Source organism: Mercenaria mercenaria, chromosome 10 (assembly GCF_021730395.1).
Source record: "Mercenaria mercenaria strain notata chromosome 10, MADL_Memer_1, whole genome shotgun sequence".
NCBI classification, from domain to species: Eukaryota; Metazoa; Mollusca; class Bivalvia; order Venerida; family Veneridae; genus Mercenaria; species Mercenaria mercenaria.
The window spans coordinates 74,219,139-74,238,420 of NC_069370.1; the positions used below are offsets into that span (position 1 = coordinate 74,219,139).

The 19,282-nt window shown below is 35.3% G+C and overlaps 1 protein-coding gene across 1 annotated transcript in view; it reads right to left on the reverse strand.

The window, feature by feature from the left end:
• LOC123561278 (uncharacterized) overlaps nucleotides 1–19,282 on the reverse strand; it is a 28,621-nt gene that overhangs the window by 1,761 nt on the left and 7,578 nt on the right. Inside the window, exons 2-7 of the mRNA XM_045353529.2 lie at nucleotides 14,765–15,647; nucleotides 13,761–13,848; nucleotides 10,669–11,280; nucleotides 8,929–9,084; nucleotides 6,830–7,004; nucleotides 4,789–5,661 (exon numbers count right to left, since the gene is read on the reverse strand). Of these exons, the coding sequence (XP_045209464.2) occupies nucleotides 4,789–5,661; nucleotides 6,830–7,004; nucleotides 8,929–9,084; nucleotides 10,669–11,280; nucleotides 13,761–13,848; nucleotides 14,765–15,647 (2,787 nt within the window). The remainder of the gene's footprint in view (nucleotides 1–4,788; nucleotides 5,662–6,829; nucleotides 7,005–8,928; nucleotides 9,085–10,668; nucleotides 11,281–13,760; nucleotides 13,849–14,764; nucleotides 15,648–19,282) is intronic.

Sequence of the window (19,282 nt, forward strand, 5' to 3'; positions counted from 1 at the left end):
AGGACTTTACGCCGTTTAATACTCAAATTACTACACAAAATTTTCTTCTCTATTGTTTATATAAGTATATGTAAAAAAACAAGAGGGCCATGATGGCCCTAGGTCGCTCACCAGAGTAACACACGATAACAGTGTAAACATGTGTGACCTAGTGAGCCAGTTTTTGCCATTACATGACCCAGTCTCAACTTCATCTGAGTTTTCAAGGAGATAAACATTCTGACCAAGTTTCATGAAGATTGGAGTACCAATGTCGCATCTAGAGTGTAAACAAATTTTTCTTCAATTTGGCCTAGTGACATAGTTACCCAATTTTTAACCCGACCAATTTTCATTAAGATTGGACCAAAAATGTGGCCAGTGTGTAAACAATAATTTTCTTTGATTTGACCAAGTATCATAGTTTTTGACCTAACATGACCAAGATAAGAACCCGTACATGATTTCATGAAAACAAACATTCTGACAAAGTTTCGTGAAGACTGGAGCAAAAAGTGGCCTCTACAATGTTAACAAGCATTTTCTTTGATTTTACCAAGTGACTAGTTTTTGACCCTACATGACCCAGATTCAAAATCATACAAGACTTCATGATACAATTCTGACCAAGTTTTATGAAGAATGAATCAAAACTGTGCCCCCAAGAGTGTAAACAAGCTTTTATTTGATTTTACCTTGTGACCTAGTTTTTGATCCCACGTGACCCAGATAAAAACTCATCCGAGATTTCATGGAGACGAACGTTCTTACCAAGCTTCATGCACATCAGATGAAAAATGCAGCCCCTATTGCATACACAGTTTTTCTTTGATTTGACTGGGTGACCTAGTTTTTTAAACCGAGATGACCCGTATTCGAACTTTACCTAGATTCAATCAGGACAAACATTCTGACCAATTCCCATGAGTTTCAAACTTAAAATGTGGTCTCTAGAGTGTTAACAAGATTTTCCTTTGATCTGGCCTTGTGACCTAGTTTTTGATCCCACATAACTCAGATTCGAAACTGGCCAAAAGATCATCAAGAAAAAAAATTCTGACCAAGTTTCAAGAAGATACGGTCATAAATGTGGCCTCTGGAGTGTTAACAAGCTTTTCCTTTAAATTGACCAGGCGACCTAGTTTCTGACCCCACATGACCAAGATTCAAATATGACCTAGAAGTCATCAAAACAAACATTCTGACTAATTCTCATGAGTTTCAAACTTAAAATGTGGTCTCTAGAGTGTAAACAAGATCTTCCTGTGGTCTGGCATAGTGACATAGTTTTTGAATCCACATGACTCAGATTCGAACTTGACCTAGAGATCATCAAGAAAAACATTCTGACCAAGTTTCATGGAAATAGGGTCATAAATGTGGCCTCTAGAGTGTTAACAAGCTTTTCTTTTAATTTGACAATGTGATAATGTTTTTGAACCCACACAACCCAGATTTGAACTTGACCTAAAGGTCATCAAGACAAACATTCTGACCAATTCTCATGAGTTTCAAACTTAAAATGTGGTCTCTAGAGTGTTAACAATATTTTCCTTTGGTCTGGCCTAGTGACCTAGTTTTTGACCCCACATGACCTGGATTCAAATCTGGCCTAAAGATCATCAAGATATACATTCTGACCAAGTTTCATGAAGATAGGGTCATAAATGTGGTCTCTAGAATGTTAACAAGATTTTCCTTTGATATGGCCAACTGACCTACATTTTCCACCCCACATGACCCAGGCTTAAACTTGACCTAGAGATCTTTCATAAAGACTGGGTTACAACTGTGGTCTCTAGAGTGTTAACAAGGAAAATGTTGATGGATGACGGACGACGACGGACGCCGTACAATGACTAGTCACAATAGCTCACCTTGAGCACTTGGTGCTCTGGTGAGCTAAAATTACTAGAGTGTGTCTTTTTAACATGTGCATCAATTGATAAATCTAAATACTGGAACAGAAATTCAGGCCATCGGTATAAAGTTCGAACTGCTCCTGTACTTGGTGAAGTCTCCATTTTGTGATGCTGAAAACATACCTTGTCATACACATACAAACACGTTTAAAAAGGAGGTGCCCTCCCCCACTCCTGTCACTGCACATGGTTTCATGACTCTAGGTGAAATATGTTTGAAGATGTTTGCAACACAAACTTGTAAGAACTTTGTGCATTTTTCTCAAAATGAAGGACCATAACTCGTGCCTTACTAAGTGAAATTCCAAAGGGAACAACAGGTGCACAACTTTACATGCTATAAAACTATCCTCAAATGAAATATGACTCACAAGTACAATTTGAGATTTTTGTGGCACAAGAGGGTCATTGTGTACAAGGCTTCAAGTGTGTTTGTGTAATGTAATGACACAAGTACAAAGTTAGGTTTCTTCTATGTTAGCTTATATTATAAACATCTCACACACATTTTTGAACTGAGGGCAATAATTTTAACACTTATGGTAGACAGTACAATTCTGATATCACATGCCAAATATCAAGGCTCTAGCTATTATTGATTCAGAGAAGATGATTTTCAAAGATTCTTATATATAAGCCTATAGTAAGTACATGTCACAAACAGGGGCATGGCAATTTTTGACCTTAGGGCAATAGTTGGAAAATTATGGTAGAGAGTTACACCCTTGTAACACATGCTAAATATCAAAGCTCTAGAGAAAATGATTTTTAAAGCCTGATAGCTGAAAATCTATTTCTAACAAAAGAGACCCACATGTTCAATGAACCAGAACTATATGAACAACTTTGAAGGCGGGCTATCCAGAGATCATTTGTGTAAAGTTTCTCAAATACATTCTGAGATATGTGTGACACAACATTTATGCCTTTTTTGCAATTTTTTGACTAAATCAAAGGCCATAACTCTGGTCTTGCCAAGTAAGATGCAAATTAAAACCCCTGGTGCACAACTTTCCATGCTGAATAACAATCCTGTGAGGTTTGATGACTGGGTCAAATTCTTTCTGAGACATGAACAACAAAAATTTGGACAGACGGACGGATGGACAAGGGCAACTCTAAGTGTCATCCCACTCCTAAAATTAATACTAGTACTCAGAATGATAATTTCCAGATTGAAAGAACTGCTTATAACATGTGACACTGAGGAAAGCACAGACAAAATGTTAGTTTTGTTTCTTTTTTGTGGGTTTGTCCTGCTATTCCAGCTACATGTATGTATCAGTGGACAGTTAAGCTGAAAACAAACTACTCTGCCGGAGATTGAAATCCAAGTACAAATAGAATTTTAGATTAATTTGTTTGTTTGTTTTTGTTTTGGGTTTAACGCCGTTTTTCAACAGTATTTCAGTCATGTAACGGCGGGCAGTTAACCTAACCAGTGTTCCTGGATTCTGTACCAGTACAAACCTGTTCTCCGCAAGTAACTGCCAACTTCCCCACATGAATCAGAGGTGGAGGACTAATGCTTTCAGACACAATGTCGTTTATCAAATAGTCACGGAGAACATACGCCCCGCCCGAGGATCGAACTCACGACCCCGCGATCCGTAGACCAACGCTCTACCTACTGAGCTAAGCGGGCGGGTTTTAGATTAATAGAATATGGATATAATGCAGCTGCTGACCATAACTTGACTTCACTATGCATTTTCTTTTGGTGTCACGTTAACAAGATTTTGTAACAGCTTTTTTAAAAACAGAATGCAATGTCTGTTTATCATCAAAATCATAAATCAATACTGTGAAATCATTTAAATTTGTGGGGGACCAATTTTCATGGATTTCATGGTTGTTCCAATCCAATCTGTGATAAGTCACAAATTTACATTCCAATGAAATAGTCGTTTGAAGCAAAAACACTGAATTTTATACCCATGAAATGGAATAATTTCCCAATATTTATTTATGGACTTGGTGGTATTTCATGAGTATTATACAGAGTAAAGCTAATTTCATTCTATTTCACATTACATCTCTCTTATTGAATTTAACAGACTACATTTATTTTTTCATAAAAAAGTACTGAGAAAATTTACTGAATCTAACCTAGTACTTTTTAAAATTTTGACCATGTGAACATTAATCTAAGGACACCCCATTTTAACACAAATGCCAATAGAAGGGAGATAACTTGAGAAGATGTCTGTAGTATGATGGAAAACCTTCTGTACAGAAAGTTCAGTCATTACTACCTGTCATGTAGAATTATACAGTAAAACACAGATCATTCTGAGTCACACTGCAACAACCAAAATGCTTTAGTTATCTGGGTTTTGAGCAATCCAAACATATAAAATATAACAAATTTTACCAGACAAGATTTTCCGCATGCTGGCAAAATGGTGTAAGATGACTCATGTGCTGAAAGTTATGTATGAATATATGTCAATTCATACGCTACTGCATAAATACATATGCTACTATAATAAAAAAGTGCTTAAAAGAAAAGCATTTGTTTTCACTAGTTGAAGGTGCGGATAATAATACCGGACTCTTACGTAACTGTTTGCCAGTAACACAGCAGAGCCTCTTTACTGCTTAAACAGTTACTCTGGAGCCAGATATTTCCATCCGCACCAACTAGTGGAAGATTCTTATAATCTGTCAGAAACCCATATAAATTGCTCAAGCCTGCCCTCGTGTTCCAGATGCCTACACAAGAGCAAGCAGTGTTTCACTGTTGGTATTTAGAAAGTGTTTAAATAATTCTGTAAAGCAAATTGTTTTTTTGAAAGAAACCGTTTAATGTAAAACACAGGGAAACATACTTTGTAAGCAGTTTGCAATGAGGAAGAATACAGTACTAGATTATATTAGCCATTACCTGTATGTATGCGTTCATGTCGTAGCAAAGACTGTTTCTGTGTAAACTCACGGCCACAAACACTGCATATATGATCCTTTTTCTCCTTATGTGTTTTCATATGTATCAGTAAACATGTTTGCTGCCGAAATGCCTTCTGACAAACTGTACACTGAAACCTGCGCACAGTGTCATGCATATAACGGTGTTCTTTCAGTGATTTATCGTATGTGAAGGATTTACCACAGATCTCACAGGTGTATGGACGGATTCCTGCATGAACATTTGCATGTTGTCTATATGAGCGTATCTGGCTGAAAGTTTTCCCACAGGTAGGGCAACTGTACGTCTTTTTCACACCAAGGTGTTTAGACTTAATATGGGAACTGAGTGAAAACTTAGTAGTAAACTCCTGCTCACAAATCTCGCATTTGAACTTTGGCTGAACATACCCTTCAGCGTGGGTAGCCGTATGACGATCATACACATACTTTGATTTATAATTCTTGTTACACACCAAACAAACAAATATTTGTCCATGGTGTACTATCTTCTTATGGCGAGACAGATCTTTCTCAAACACAAATGTTTTATCGCATTCATCACACGAGAACATAGGATTCTCAGGCATTGATCCATTTGACAAGAGTCCATGGACACGTCCCATATGTTCAGACAGTCTCTTCTTTCGGAAACCTTGATAATCACATTCTGTACATTTAAAAACCTGCTTCTCTTTCATTTCGAGGGCTGATTTATCAACTTTTTGTTTAACTGTGTTGTTTTCCTTTTGTTTGTTGCCAGAACTTTTCTTCCTGTTCAACAATGATTGTTCAGGTTTCTCAGAGTCTGTCTGCTTCTGTGCACTCTCTACTGACACATTCCTTGCAATGTCTGAAATAAAGTTACAGGTTTATACAAGCCCATGAATTTTGTTTCTGCTCATAATACAGTATTGATTAAAACATTTCTCTGAATTAGTTTAAAATACTAAAACATTTTTTCATCATAAAGTTTACAGTATCTGGAAAAATTTAGTTCTGTTTAGTGCAAAGATCTAACCTATAAAAGAAAACAGATCTGAAACTCTCTAAGAACATCAAGCAAAGACTTGTGTGAACCAAGTGAGATCTTCTTTAATACAAAGATCTATAAAAGATCTGAAACTCTCTAAAAAACATAGAGCAAAGACTTGTGTGAACCAAGTGAGATCTTCTTTTTAGTACAAAGATCTATAAAAGATCTGAAACTCTCTAAGAACATAGAGCAAAGACTCGTGTGAACCAAGTGAGATCTTCTTTAGTAAAAGATCTATAAAAGATCTGAAACTCTCTAAGAACATAGAGCAAAGACTCGTATGAAGCAAGTGGAATCTTCTTTAGTACAAAGATCTATAAAAGATCTGTAACTCTCTAAAAAACATAGAGCAAAGACTCGTGTGAACCAAGTGAGATCTTCTTTAGTACTAAGATCTATAAAAGATCTGAAACTCTTTAAGAACATAGAGCAAAGACTCGTGTGAACCAAGTGAGATCTTCTTTAGTACAAAGATCTAGCAAAGATCCGAAACTCTAAAAGTAGGTGTAAAAAACTCTCTAAGAACATAGAGCAAAGACTCGTGTGAACCAAGTGAGATCTTCTTTAGTACAAAGATCTATAAAAGATCTGAAACTCTCTAAAAAAACATAGGGCAAAGACTCGCATGAACCAAGTGAGATCTTCTTTAGTACAAAGATCTATAAAAGATCTGAAACTCCCTAAGAACATAGAGCAAAGACTCGTGTGAACCAAGTGAGATCTTCTTTAGTGTAAAGATCTACAAAAGATGTAAAACTTTCATAAGAACATAGAGCGAAATCTTGATGGGAGATGATTTATTCAGACATTAATTAGTAAGCATTATAGCAATTGATGAGTCGCAGTTAGAGTGACATGTAAATTCACTAGAAAACAGCCGGTATGATATATATCATGCTGTTTTTTTTTACTTCTTGTTAAATGTAATCCTGATACTTTTCACTAAATTTTGTTTTAATCAATGAACAAAGACAACTGTAAATACCTTTAATTGTGCTTTCTTCAGAAGGAGTACTACCACTTTCCTGTTTATTTCCATCTTCCTTAGATTTCACCTTTCTTCCTTTTCTCTGCTTTAATTTTTCCACATTCCCTTTTGTTTTTTCTTTAACTTTAGTGGTGCCAGGAAGTCTCGACTTTTTTATCTTCAGCGGTGATACCTAAAAAATTGTAAGTTAAAGTTACTAACTTATGTGCCTCATATATCCTTATTTTGAAAACACTACACATCACAGCAGTTGTTTGTCTTTTAAACACATACTATGAAATGAACGACAACAGATATCGTATCTTTTAACCTTAAAGGACATGCTTCCAAATTTACATCACTTGTTCCATGACAAAATTTGACAGCATTTTCTACATATGTCTAAAATCTTATATCAATATCACAGTTGATAATTTAAGGGTATAGTATAAAGTAAATCTGAAATCCTGCTGCTGTGAAATCATTTAACTTTTCTGGTATGAAATTTCATAGTTTTGACTGAAATGGCTATTTTGTGGAGTATGAATCTGTGGATTTTATACATGTATTTGGAACATAAAATTGGTGGAAATTTTACTTGTTAATTTAGATTTAACGTTGTGGATTGACTCTACCACAAAAATTAGTCCCAAACAGAAATTAATGGTTCCCTGGTGTATTATATATATTATTCACTGTATGACTAATACAGCAGATATATTTCAGCAAGATTTACAGACTGCTCAAGTGTTCTTATGAACAAAAGTTCGCCCAGAACTTGTTGCATTACTTAATACTCTTTTATATGTATAGCTGGTTATATTTACAGAGGTTTAATTTTCGCTATATTCGCGGTCAACACTGATAGCGTGAAATTTAAACATAGCGATTTTTTGTTACTGCGAATATACACATTTCACCAAGGGAGACCACTCAATTACAAACTTTTCTCATTCTTACATTATTACTTCCCCTGGTAAACACAAAAAATTCTCACAGATGATGAACCGTTGATTTTATTGAAAAGAAAATCAGTATGATAGATGGAGCACAAAAACAGAAACACAAATATAATATATTTAATAAAATAATGTTATTCACCAAATACTCCCTTTATCGGTGCTTGTTTCGATTCTATAAATATAGAAATTATGCACATGTGAGAAAGAAAGCTGTGAAAAACATCGTAATGTTATATAGCGGTTATACTTTACAAATCGGTTTTTGATAATTGCATCTTACGCTATTATACTTCGATTAATACAATCACCGTACTGTATTTTACAAACAACAGTTACTTTCTATTCATAGTATTGTCTATGATTATAGCAGTTACAGAAAAAAAAGAAAACATGTTTTTATCCCAGCATTAAGGTCTTTCAATATCAGTGTTAAAAACACACAAACTGCGCTGAGCAACCAAAATAAATAAGTTATCAGCACAAACATGTTCATCAAAAACACGGAAATTGTAGGAGTACAACTTGGCATGTGTATTGATACATGATTATAAATCAGTCAAATAAAAAGCTTAGCAGACACAGTGAGATAAGTTTATTACTATTCATTTTCATTGTAATTGCTCAATTAAATATAAACATGGGGGTTTGTATGAGTATGTCGTAAGAAGCTCCTTTCCATGTGTTTCGATATGTGATTAAATATTAGTAAAACAGCGATGAGATTTTATTTCAATGCATTACAGAACAAAATTCAGCACAAGTGTTGAATTATTATTATACGCTATATGCGTCTCTATTGAGACGAAAAACGACAAACTTATTCACGTGTTTATTGTTATTTGCATGTCTAGGAAGAGTGACCTCCCTTTCTGTTGTTTACAACCAAGGTTTATAATTCACGGTCGAAGTGGATGCTGCAAAATTAAGACACTGTGAATTCAAAACTCTTCAAAAAAAAAACACAAACATTTGGCACTGTGAATATGACCCGTTATACAGTATAGCAAAATCTATAAGACAATCCTTCAGAAGCCGCAAGCGCAGAACGCAAGTAAGCAAAATATCATAAGACCTGGTGTATGACAGAGTCTGTTCATGAGAGGTAATGAAACATGCAAACTGCTTACATTAAACAGAAATGTTACCACTTTATACCTTTGCTGTTTTCTCTTGATTCTGTTTTGTTTTACTCTTTCCACTGGCTTTCTTGGTATTATTTCCACCACTACTGCCATTCGGTGTGCTAAATGTCTCTTCACTAACACTTTTATCATGTTGTTCTGACGTCAGTCCAACATATGCCTCCTCTACCTGTTTCAAGAGATTAATATTTCAATCAAGCCAGAATAAAGATGCAGGGAATTTATAAATATTTTCTTTCAACTTGTGATCATGCTGTAATGAATATTTATGGTTATATTGTTATGTGTATTTGTGATCATGTTGTAATGTGTACTTGCGATAATGTTGTAATGTGTACGTTTCATCATGTTGATATGTGTACCTGTGACCATGTTGTTATGTGTACATGCCATCGTGTTATAATGTGTACTTGTGATCATGTTATAATGCAAACTTTGGATCAGGTTGTTATGTGTGCTTGTGATCATGTTGTTATGCATACTTGTGATCAGGTTGTAATGTGTACTTGTGGTATGTTGGATTTAACGTCACACCGACACAATTATAGGTCATTTGGTGGCTTTCCAGGTTTTACGGTGAAGGAAGAAGTCAGCACACTATTATATCATGGACAGGCACCTGGGTTAAATTTAACACCCTGAGTGAGGCTTGAAAACACATCAGTGAGGGGCAAGTGATTTGAAGTCAGTAACATTAACCACTCAGCCTCATGTGTCAGCAACATTAACCACTCAGCCTCATGTGTCAGCAACATTAACCACTCAGCCTCATGTGTCAGCAACATTAACCACTCAGCCTCATGTGTCAGCAACATTAACCACTCAGCCTCATGTGACAGTAACATTAACCACTCAGCCTCATGTGTCAGCAACATGAACCACTCAGCCTCATGTGACAGTAACATTAACCACTCAGCCTCATGTGTAAAAAGTTCCTTTCCTGAGTCAATTGGGATAATACTAAAATGTGAGCAAACCATGTGGTAATTAATAATTGTGTGAGGTTTGATAACTCTAGCTAAAATACTTTCTGAATTGTAAGCATTTTCATTTTGTTTCTACCAAATCAAGGGGAAAAACTCTGCTTTTACTGGGTCAAGGGGGATAACACTATCGGTGAGCAAAGCCAATGTGCTAAGTAACAATCATATGAGGTTTGGTGATTTTAGCTAATACTTTTTGAATAAGAAGCATTTTCAATTTTTTACCAAATTTACCAAAGCCCATGTACTGTGTGAGGTCTGGTGATTATCATGTGAGGTCTGGTGAATCTAGCTAAAAAAAGTTTTTTCATTATAAGCATTTTCAATTTTTGTTTTTCCAAATCAAGGGGAAAACTGCTTTTATTGGGTCAAGGGGAATAACACTACCTGCAAGGTAAGACCATGTGCTTATCAATAATCATGTGAGGTTTCCCGATTCTAGTTAAAATAATTTTTTAATTACAAGCTTTTTCAATTTTGGATGGATGGATGATCAACTGGATGGACAACACCCAACTAAATTCATGAAATACTGGAGCAAGCATTGTGACTCTTGTGTCATATGATTTCAGTGATGAATAGTGTAAACAAGAAGTTAATCCATTGAATGATAACAAACATAAATTCAAAATGCATCAGAACTTTCAACCATGACTCTGGATATGGACCTAATGCTCAGGCAAGAGTGAGTAGAATAGTTCTCCATATAGTCATGCAAATGATAAAACAAATCACTGTTTTCTGAGCTTCATGAGATTTACATCACATACCTTACTGTCCTCTTCATCTTTATCAACAGATCTGGTTGTATTATCAGCTGCTTCATCAATGAAATTAGTTTCAACTTGTGTATTTGGCTGCTCTTGACTGTCCTTTGCTATGGCAATATCTTTCACTTGTGATATAATAGCATCTGGCAATCTAACAGAGCCTGAAACCTTCTCTGATATATCTACACCATTCTGAAATGCATCAGATATTTGGACAGGCCCAAGAGATTGTTCTTTTGTAGAGTATGGTGAACTTTGTGTGTCTGTTGCCATGGCAACCTGCATACCTTGCATCAACTCCTCTCCAGTTGGCATAGATTTCAGGAAGACATTGGGGTTAGTCTGAAGTGTTGTTATACTAGAAACCAAAGTGCTATTCTTGCTGGTAACGTCTGATGATATAGAATCAGGTGTATCAATGGTTTTACAAGCAACACTTGCTGCCATGGAAACAGTATCAATACTTGAATGAAGGGCAGATGAGTTATTTTCAACACTTGGTAACAATGTAAGGGAGAAACCTTTTGCAACAAAATCATCTGGGTTTTCTGACATATCTGTATAACTGCTAAAGGATGAGCTCTCCTCTTCTTCAAAGCCATTCATTTCCATCTGTCAATTATATGAAGAAAGAAACTTCAATCAAAATCTAGCAGTAACCAATGAGATGTTGACCTTAACTAATAGAATACACTTACTGAATGGCAATGATTTAGCAAGTTTTTTATTACATGAAATCAGAACTAAATATGGTCTCTATGACACAGGTGCCCCCCTCCCACTACTCCTGTTACTGAACATGGTTTAATGACAATGTCAAACTTATTAAGGTATATATATATATGCAACACAAACTTTTAAGCACCTAATGTGCATTTTTCATAAAGTGAAGGACCATAACTCTGGCCTAGCTGAGTGAAATCCCGAAGAGAACACGTGCACAACTTCACATACTATATAACAATCCTCTAATCTTTTATGACTAGGTCAAGTACATTTTGAGATACATCGGACATAAAGATTTATTATTTTGACTTAGTCAAGGGCCATAACTCTAGGTGAAATATTTTTTAAGATATATGCACCCAAACTTTAAGCACTATCGGTGTAATTTTCATTAAGTCAAGGACCATAACTCTGAACTGGTTGAGTAAGATCCCAAACAGAACACCAGATGTGCAACTTCACATTCTTTACAACATTCCCCTAATGTGCTGACAGAAACCCAGAACAAAATCTCATGTGCACAATTTCACTTGCTGAATAATATTCCTATGGATTTTCAAAACCCTAGGTCAAATACTTTTTGAGATATGTGCAATACAAACTTTTATGCCTTTTTATGTATATTTTTGACTAAGTCTAACAAAACCCCACGTGCACAACTTCACATGCTGAAAAATATTTGGGCCATGCCATGAGAAAACCAACATAGTGGCTTTGCGACCAGCATGGATCCAGACCAGCCTGCGCATCCGGGTAGTCTTGTCAGGATCCATGCTGTTCGCTTTCAAAGCCTACTGGGATCAGAGAAACTGTTAGTGAACAGCATGGATCCTGACCAGACAGCGTGGATGCGCAGGCTGGTCTGGATCCATGCTGGTCGCAAAGCCACTATGTTGGTTTTCTCATGGCGCAGCTCATTTCCGTAATGTTCCTTCATAATCCTAGGTCAAATACTTTTTGAGATACATGCAACACAAACTTATGCCCTTTTTATGCATATTTTTGACTAGGTCAAGGGCCAAATCAAAGCCCCTGGTGCACAACTTCCCATGCTAAATAATAATCCTGTGAGGTTTGATGACTCTGGGTTAAATAATTTTTGAGATATGGACAACACAAATTTCGACAGACAAATGGACAGACAAGGGCAACTCTAAGTGCCCCCCAAAAATTTCTGGTTGCACAGAAAAAATTTCATAACTCTGTTCTTCAAATTTAGAGTTAAACTACACACTGACAAAAAACACAAACTATGGACTGGGGACTTACATAATTATGTGATGTGATTTGTTAGATGACAGCTATCAGTACTAGTATACATTTGCATCATTTTTCAATAAAGGGGACATATAACCAATTGATATCATTTATTAGGCATAAAAAAAATGTTTGTTTCCGGTATCTCGACCTACCTAAATTTTTGGCCTAACCCTAAATGTTTTAATGGCCTTGGCGAATTTTTTTCACCACTTTTTAATAAAAAATTGCAAAACTACACTTTTAATGCTTTAAACATAGTCAGAGATGTTAGAAATCAACTTACTAATGCTCTAAAGGCATAAGCCGCATATCTGCCTTATTTGCATTCATTCTTCTACACAAAAATAATTTCCGAAAAGCCCCACTAAAAAAAAATCCTCCCCCCACAAAAAATTTACCGACCTACCTACCCTATTTTTTTTTAGCATGACACCGGAAACAAGCATTTTTTTTTACGCCTTATCATATATTCATAAGTCAGGTAAAAACGGAACCTGAAACACTGTTTTTTCATAACGATATGTAAATTTCAAATCATATGTCATTTTATTTGGGACGTTGTCCTGTTAAAAAGTTCATTCACTTTAAAGGCACTGACCTCCAGATTTGGCTGAAAAATAATCTTTCTTTCAAACTTAAGTTTGGTCATATTATGAACATTAGAATATGAATTTTTTTATTTCTAAAATATTTCAAAAATTCCAAATCAAGAAAGAAAGACGACGATGTCGGGAATCGAACCCCGGACCGCCGCGGCAATAAAGACATTTTCCCGTCATCGTAACCAATAGCGCTATAGCTGAAATTAAATAATGACTTCAAAATATAGATATTTATAATCGAGACAGTTTACCTGGAGTAAAAGCGTGACAAATGCTTTTCGATTTTCATCGTAAAAAGTAGTAAAAACAGCAAATTCTCATGTGTTTCTCTAACATAAAGTTTGTCAGTAATTAAGTTTTAAAGCCTTCTTAAAAAATATGGCATTTATTTCAAGATATCTTTAAAAAAATATTTTTTTTTGTTGTCAAACGATCTGGAGGCATGCCGCTTTAATTCCATAAATGAGGTGAAAACAAATCTTACCTGTTAAAACTATTACTTACTTTAAGTGCATTACTATCACAATCACTATGGCCACCTGCCAATCTGGACGATGGAAAGTCTGACTGCATTTCTTGCATGTTGGAATTTCTGCAAGTAGAAATTTGTACATGTATATTGTTATGTACATATCAAAAATGTTTTTTAACATTTTAAACTGTTTCTGAGGTGTGAAACTTCAGTCAATCAACAAGAATAATAGGTTTTTAACACAGGTGTCTGGCACACTGCAAGCACACTGTCCCTCCTATTGGGTCCTCACATGTTCAAATTAAGTGTAAATTTTTTAAGCCCGATTGTGTTGAAGCGTCAAGCTTATTTGAAGCACTCTCAAGTCCGCTTCTGAGAAAATCCAGTACTGATGTCATTTGAGAAAGGGTGGTCGTGACCCAAGTGGGGCTCAAACCCACAAAGCTTGGGTTCAGCAGTCTACACTTTAACAACTAGATCACTGCCCAGTTAAAAATTTGTTTCAGCTTCAAAACAAAATTCCTGATACACAATATTCATAATGTCACTATGAATATAGTTTACCAAGAATTTTTCTTACATAGAGTGTGGTATGATTATGTACTAGTAAGTTGGTATGGAATGCAGGAGTGGATCTGCTGCACCGACTGGCGGAGATTGTGGTTGTTTGCGATATGCCAAACTCCTATGTTTTTTTAAACAGATTTCATTACTAGAATTTAATACTGATGGACCAGATCACTTATTAAAGCATTTCATTTGATTTTTAAAATTGATCGAAAATATTATATTCACAGAACACTGAGTTATGTTAAGTAAAGTTTGCAATGTTCTTCTAGCTCAAGTATAGATGTTCTTGTGTCTGAAAAATAAACTATAAGTCAGAAGGAATCACAAGTCTGCAATTTTGTTTACTTAATTCAAGAAAGGGGTAAATACATCTGTATTCTTCTGCAAGCAAAAGGTATAAGCCAATCATATATCTCCAAGCAAAAGTAACTGAGATAGAGGGATTCTTAGAACAAATTTTACTCACCTTTCTATATTTGTTGCAACATCCTCAGATGCACTTTGACCTTGTAATTCTGCATCATTATTCATAGACTTGCTGTCCATCTGATGCAGTTTTGTCCCTGAACCTTCAGAAAGATTCATGGTCATTTCTGATGCAGGAATCTGGTTCAACATTGCCTGAGGATCATAATTTTCAAACATACTACTAAAAGAGCCCGAGTCTAAGTCTGACAGCTGCACTTGTTCCGTATTACTGCACTGATTATCAGGAAACACCCCTGCTACTAATTTGCCATTATGAACATTTGGATGATTGTAAAAATCTGAAATACTCAAGTGTTCAACTGCAACAGCGCCTTGATTATTTACTTGATTATTGCACACTACCATTCCCGGACTTTCTGTAGACATTTTGGCATTTACTGAGTATGTTGTTATCATCTGCGAGTCAAACTGATTTGACATTTCTATACTGGTGGTGGCATGTCCATTGCCCATATAACTGTAAGAGTTATTGGCAGCTGGATCTGTGGAAATCATTGGCATTCCAAATATTCCTGAAGAAGCGACAGAAGACACTGGTATTGGGTTTAACATATCTTCTACAACAAAAGTGTCACAACTTTGCTCAGTTACTTTAGGAGCTGGCACTATTGCCCCCTTTGGGATTCCTTTTTCTAGAGGTTTGCCCATTTGATCTTTGTTTTTCTCTAAAATTTTCTTGAGTTGTTCTTTTGTCACCTTCTTATTGTGCTGTGATTTCTCGAAGTCTTCAAGAACAGAATCAATGTCCAGACTGCCAGCATCAGCAAATGTTTTATCTTGATACTGGAGGAAGAAAACAGGCTCAGGAACTGCTGAATACAGACTCTCCTTTGTTGTAAATCTCCCTCTTTTTGGATTACCTATAAATATAAGGTAAAAGTTCATAATTATATAAGACAAATAATAATACAATCATGATGGCCCTAGATTGACCACCTTATGTCAAAATGTCGTATTAAATGCAAAGTGCTCATGACATGACATATTGCTTATTACACAAAACCAACCACAAGAGTTACAATTTGCTATTAAGAGATATTTTTCTTTTTGCCATTAAATCATAATTGTGCTAGCAATCATGTCTGTAAATAAACAGCCATTGCTTGTTACTCTTTGGACAGACGGTAGGGGAGGTAACTACTGTCACAGATTGGAACTACAGTGTTCCATACAAACAGGTATGCAACTGGAAAAAGGTTTTACTGTAATCTTATCAAGTGACCTAATTTTTGATCCAAAATGACCAATTTTCAACCATGACCTAGCTTTCATAAAGGCAAACAGTCTGAGCTGGTTTTATTTACTTAAGGTAAAATACATCTTATGGGTGGTTTTCAAAATAAAAGAAGCTTTTTCTTCTCTCTCATCTTACTTTAATTCAGTTCAGTTTTAGAATGTGTTTTTGGGCAAATTATATCCAAATCAGTGTAGTCAATAAATATGTGCAATTTCAGCTGAATCGCTCAAGCAGTTTTAAAGTTATATTAAATTATATAGCTAATTTTGTCTCCTGTGCACCCAAAAAAGTGTGACATTTTACATGAAGGATAGTTTTCAACTGTGTTTTACTTTTTCAAACCAAGCTTTATTGTTACAGCTTTGAATTTTTTATGTAACTTAAACTCTGCACATTTAAAGCAAAATACTTTTTTTCATTAACTACATCTTATTCTTACCAATATTTCACATCTTGTTGTGGAACCCCCTTCAAAAATAAATAGTGAAAAAATACTTAATTTAAATGTTGAACACTACAATTTCATAACCCATTGACTTTTCTTAAGTCCTAATGTTTTTCTAAGATCTTTATCCTTTCAGCTGTGAAGACACAGTATGATTTTTTTGTTTAATAAATCAATTTTCTCAGAATCTTGATGAATGTCTATATACCCAAAAATGTCCCCTGTGCACCTTTTCAGTTTTTAAGTGTCAGATTTCTTTTATTCTTTAAATAAAATGGGTTTTTACTTTATTTTCCTTGAAAAGGAGTTACAGTGGATACAAAAGCAGCGTTCAACTTCACATATTAAGGACTGTTAAACATTCACAAAGCCAAAAGTGATGTCCCCTGTGCACCCTTTTCTGACATTCATCAATTATCATAGCATTACTGTAATATGTGGTGGCAGTTCTATATTCTTAGCAGTGTGTACACAAAATTTAGGCAATACTTGATGATTTAGCATTATATAAGAAATCCTGGACAAATTAAAATTCATTAATTGTTTGCATTTTTTCCGAAGTTGCCAGTTTTCAAGTTAAAAAGTGGAAACATCAATTTTATTGCTTCTTAAGCTCTTAAGTTTACCTACATATGTAAATGTTCACTAGTGAATATTGAATATTGTGTAGTTGAAAGAATTTTACTTACTATGAACATTTTCTATAAAAATATATTTTGCTGCAATTTGTCCCCTGTGCACCTTCTTAGTAACATTATAAAGTATGTATGAATTTTACTATTCCATTTTACCATGCATGGCATTTTATAATTTTTCTACTTTGAATAAGACGTCTATGTAAGCTAAATGATTTCAATGTGTTAGTTATGTTTAAAGTCACTTATTTTTCATTTAAAGCATTACATGCTGTTGAATTTTCATGTTTTTGTAGTGAAAATTTTAAGTTTTGTAGTTATTTTGTGGAATAAACTAATTGTTTGATAGGATTTGTCTAAAGTTGATCACCATTAGTCTTTTAATGAACAGAAAACTAATAATGAATGAATATTACACTTATTTTTGGTATGTGTCCCCTGTGCATCTGTAAAACAACTCAAATTTGAGTTGACAATTTTAGAAATTAAAATTACTGGATATTCTTGAAATTTGGCATGTGGTTTATAAACATGCAAAATGCGAGGAAAAAATAGGTTTTATAATAATATGTTAATTATTTTTCATTCAGCAACAACTTTTCTAGGTAAAATTTTATTTTCAAGTCAGATTTGTGCTGAAAGGGTGATTTTAAAAACATTTGATTGAATAAGTTTGAAACCATACACATACACCTATTACTTATCATTTTTTTTTTTTTTTGGATTTAACGTCACACCGACACATGATAGGTCATATAGCGACTTTCCAGCTTTAATAGTGGAGGAAGACCCCGGGTGCCCCTCCGTGCATTATTTCATCACGAGCGGGCACCTGGGTAGAACCACCGACCTTCCGTAAGCCAGCTGGATGGCTTCCTCACATGAAGAATTCAACGCCCCGAGTGAGGCTCGAACCCACATCGATGAGGGGCAAGTGATTTGAAGTCAGCGACCTTAACCACTCGGCCACGGAGGCCCCCTATTACTTATCATATATGTTGAAAAAATTACTGTTATAAATATTTCCTTGTCATAAAACACTGCAACATGTATCACCCTTCTTACTGGAAATTCACTGAACTTTCGAATTAAAGGCTGAAATATTTTCTTATTGGTATTTCTCAACACTTTCCCAAAGTTATTTCCTTGAAATTTGAACTATTTGGTATCATAAAAAATAGGTGACCACCGTAAGAAATAGGTTTGAATTTTCAACCCCTATGTCACACTTTTGCTTCATTATTTTGAAAACCACCCTTATGGAGAATAAGTTTTTTCTAAGATAACCCTGCTGTTTGGTTTCAATCAAACTTATGGCTAAGGTAATACATGCATAAAACCATAATCGAGTTTGATAACACAGATATGAAGGCTTCTTTTTGGCCTGCTGATGGCCCTCTAAAGTGTTCATGGATTCTGTTCCAGTACTAACCTATTCTATGCAAGCAACTGCCAACTTCTCCACATGAATCAGAGGTGGAGATAAATGGGAGGATGGTTTGTATACAATTGAATATATTCTTATGATAAACTGTAGCTTATGATTTATCATCAGAGCTATCATTCAAATTATAATGTCAAAGTCACTAGGCAGTGGTGTAGCTATGGTGAGGCACATCAAGACGCATACCTGAACATTTTCAGTAATCCAAAGGGCATGCATGTGCATGCCTTAATGTTTTTTAGATGTCAATAGCTAGGGAATGGTTTCGGGCTCTCTAAGCAATGACTGCATATAACCAGTACCAACTCTCTAAGACTCTATGCCATGATAACACAGAACCAGTACCAGCTCTCTAGTACACTATTCTACAGAACTAGTCTAGTTCCAGCTTTCTATGCTGTGATTCCTTAGAACCAGTACCAACTCTTAAGCCACCTTTCCATAGATCTGGTACTGGCTCTCTAGGCCACTATTCCACAGAATGGGTACCAGCCCTTTAGGCCTCCATTCCACAGAATCAGTACTGGCTCAAACGCAGTGACTTTTTTTTTTTGCTATTTTTATAGCCTTATATATATATATAGGCTATTTCTCTGAGCAAAAAAGTTATGTTTTGTATGGTTGCATCTTCACCAAAAGAAGATCATTTCCCCTTGAATTTTTAAGGAATTGTTCAGTAATATGCATCGTGACGTTAATCTCTTTATGGCATTTAATTATAGAGCTATATTTTC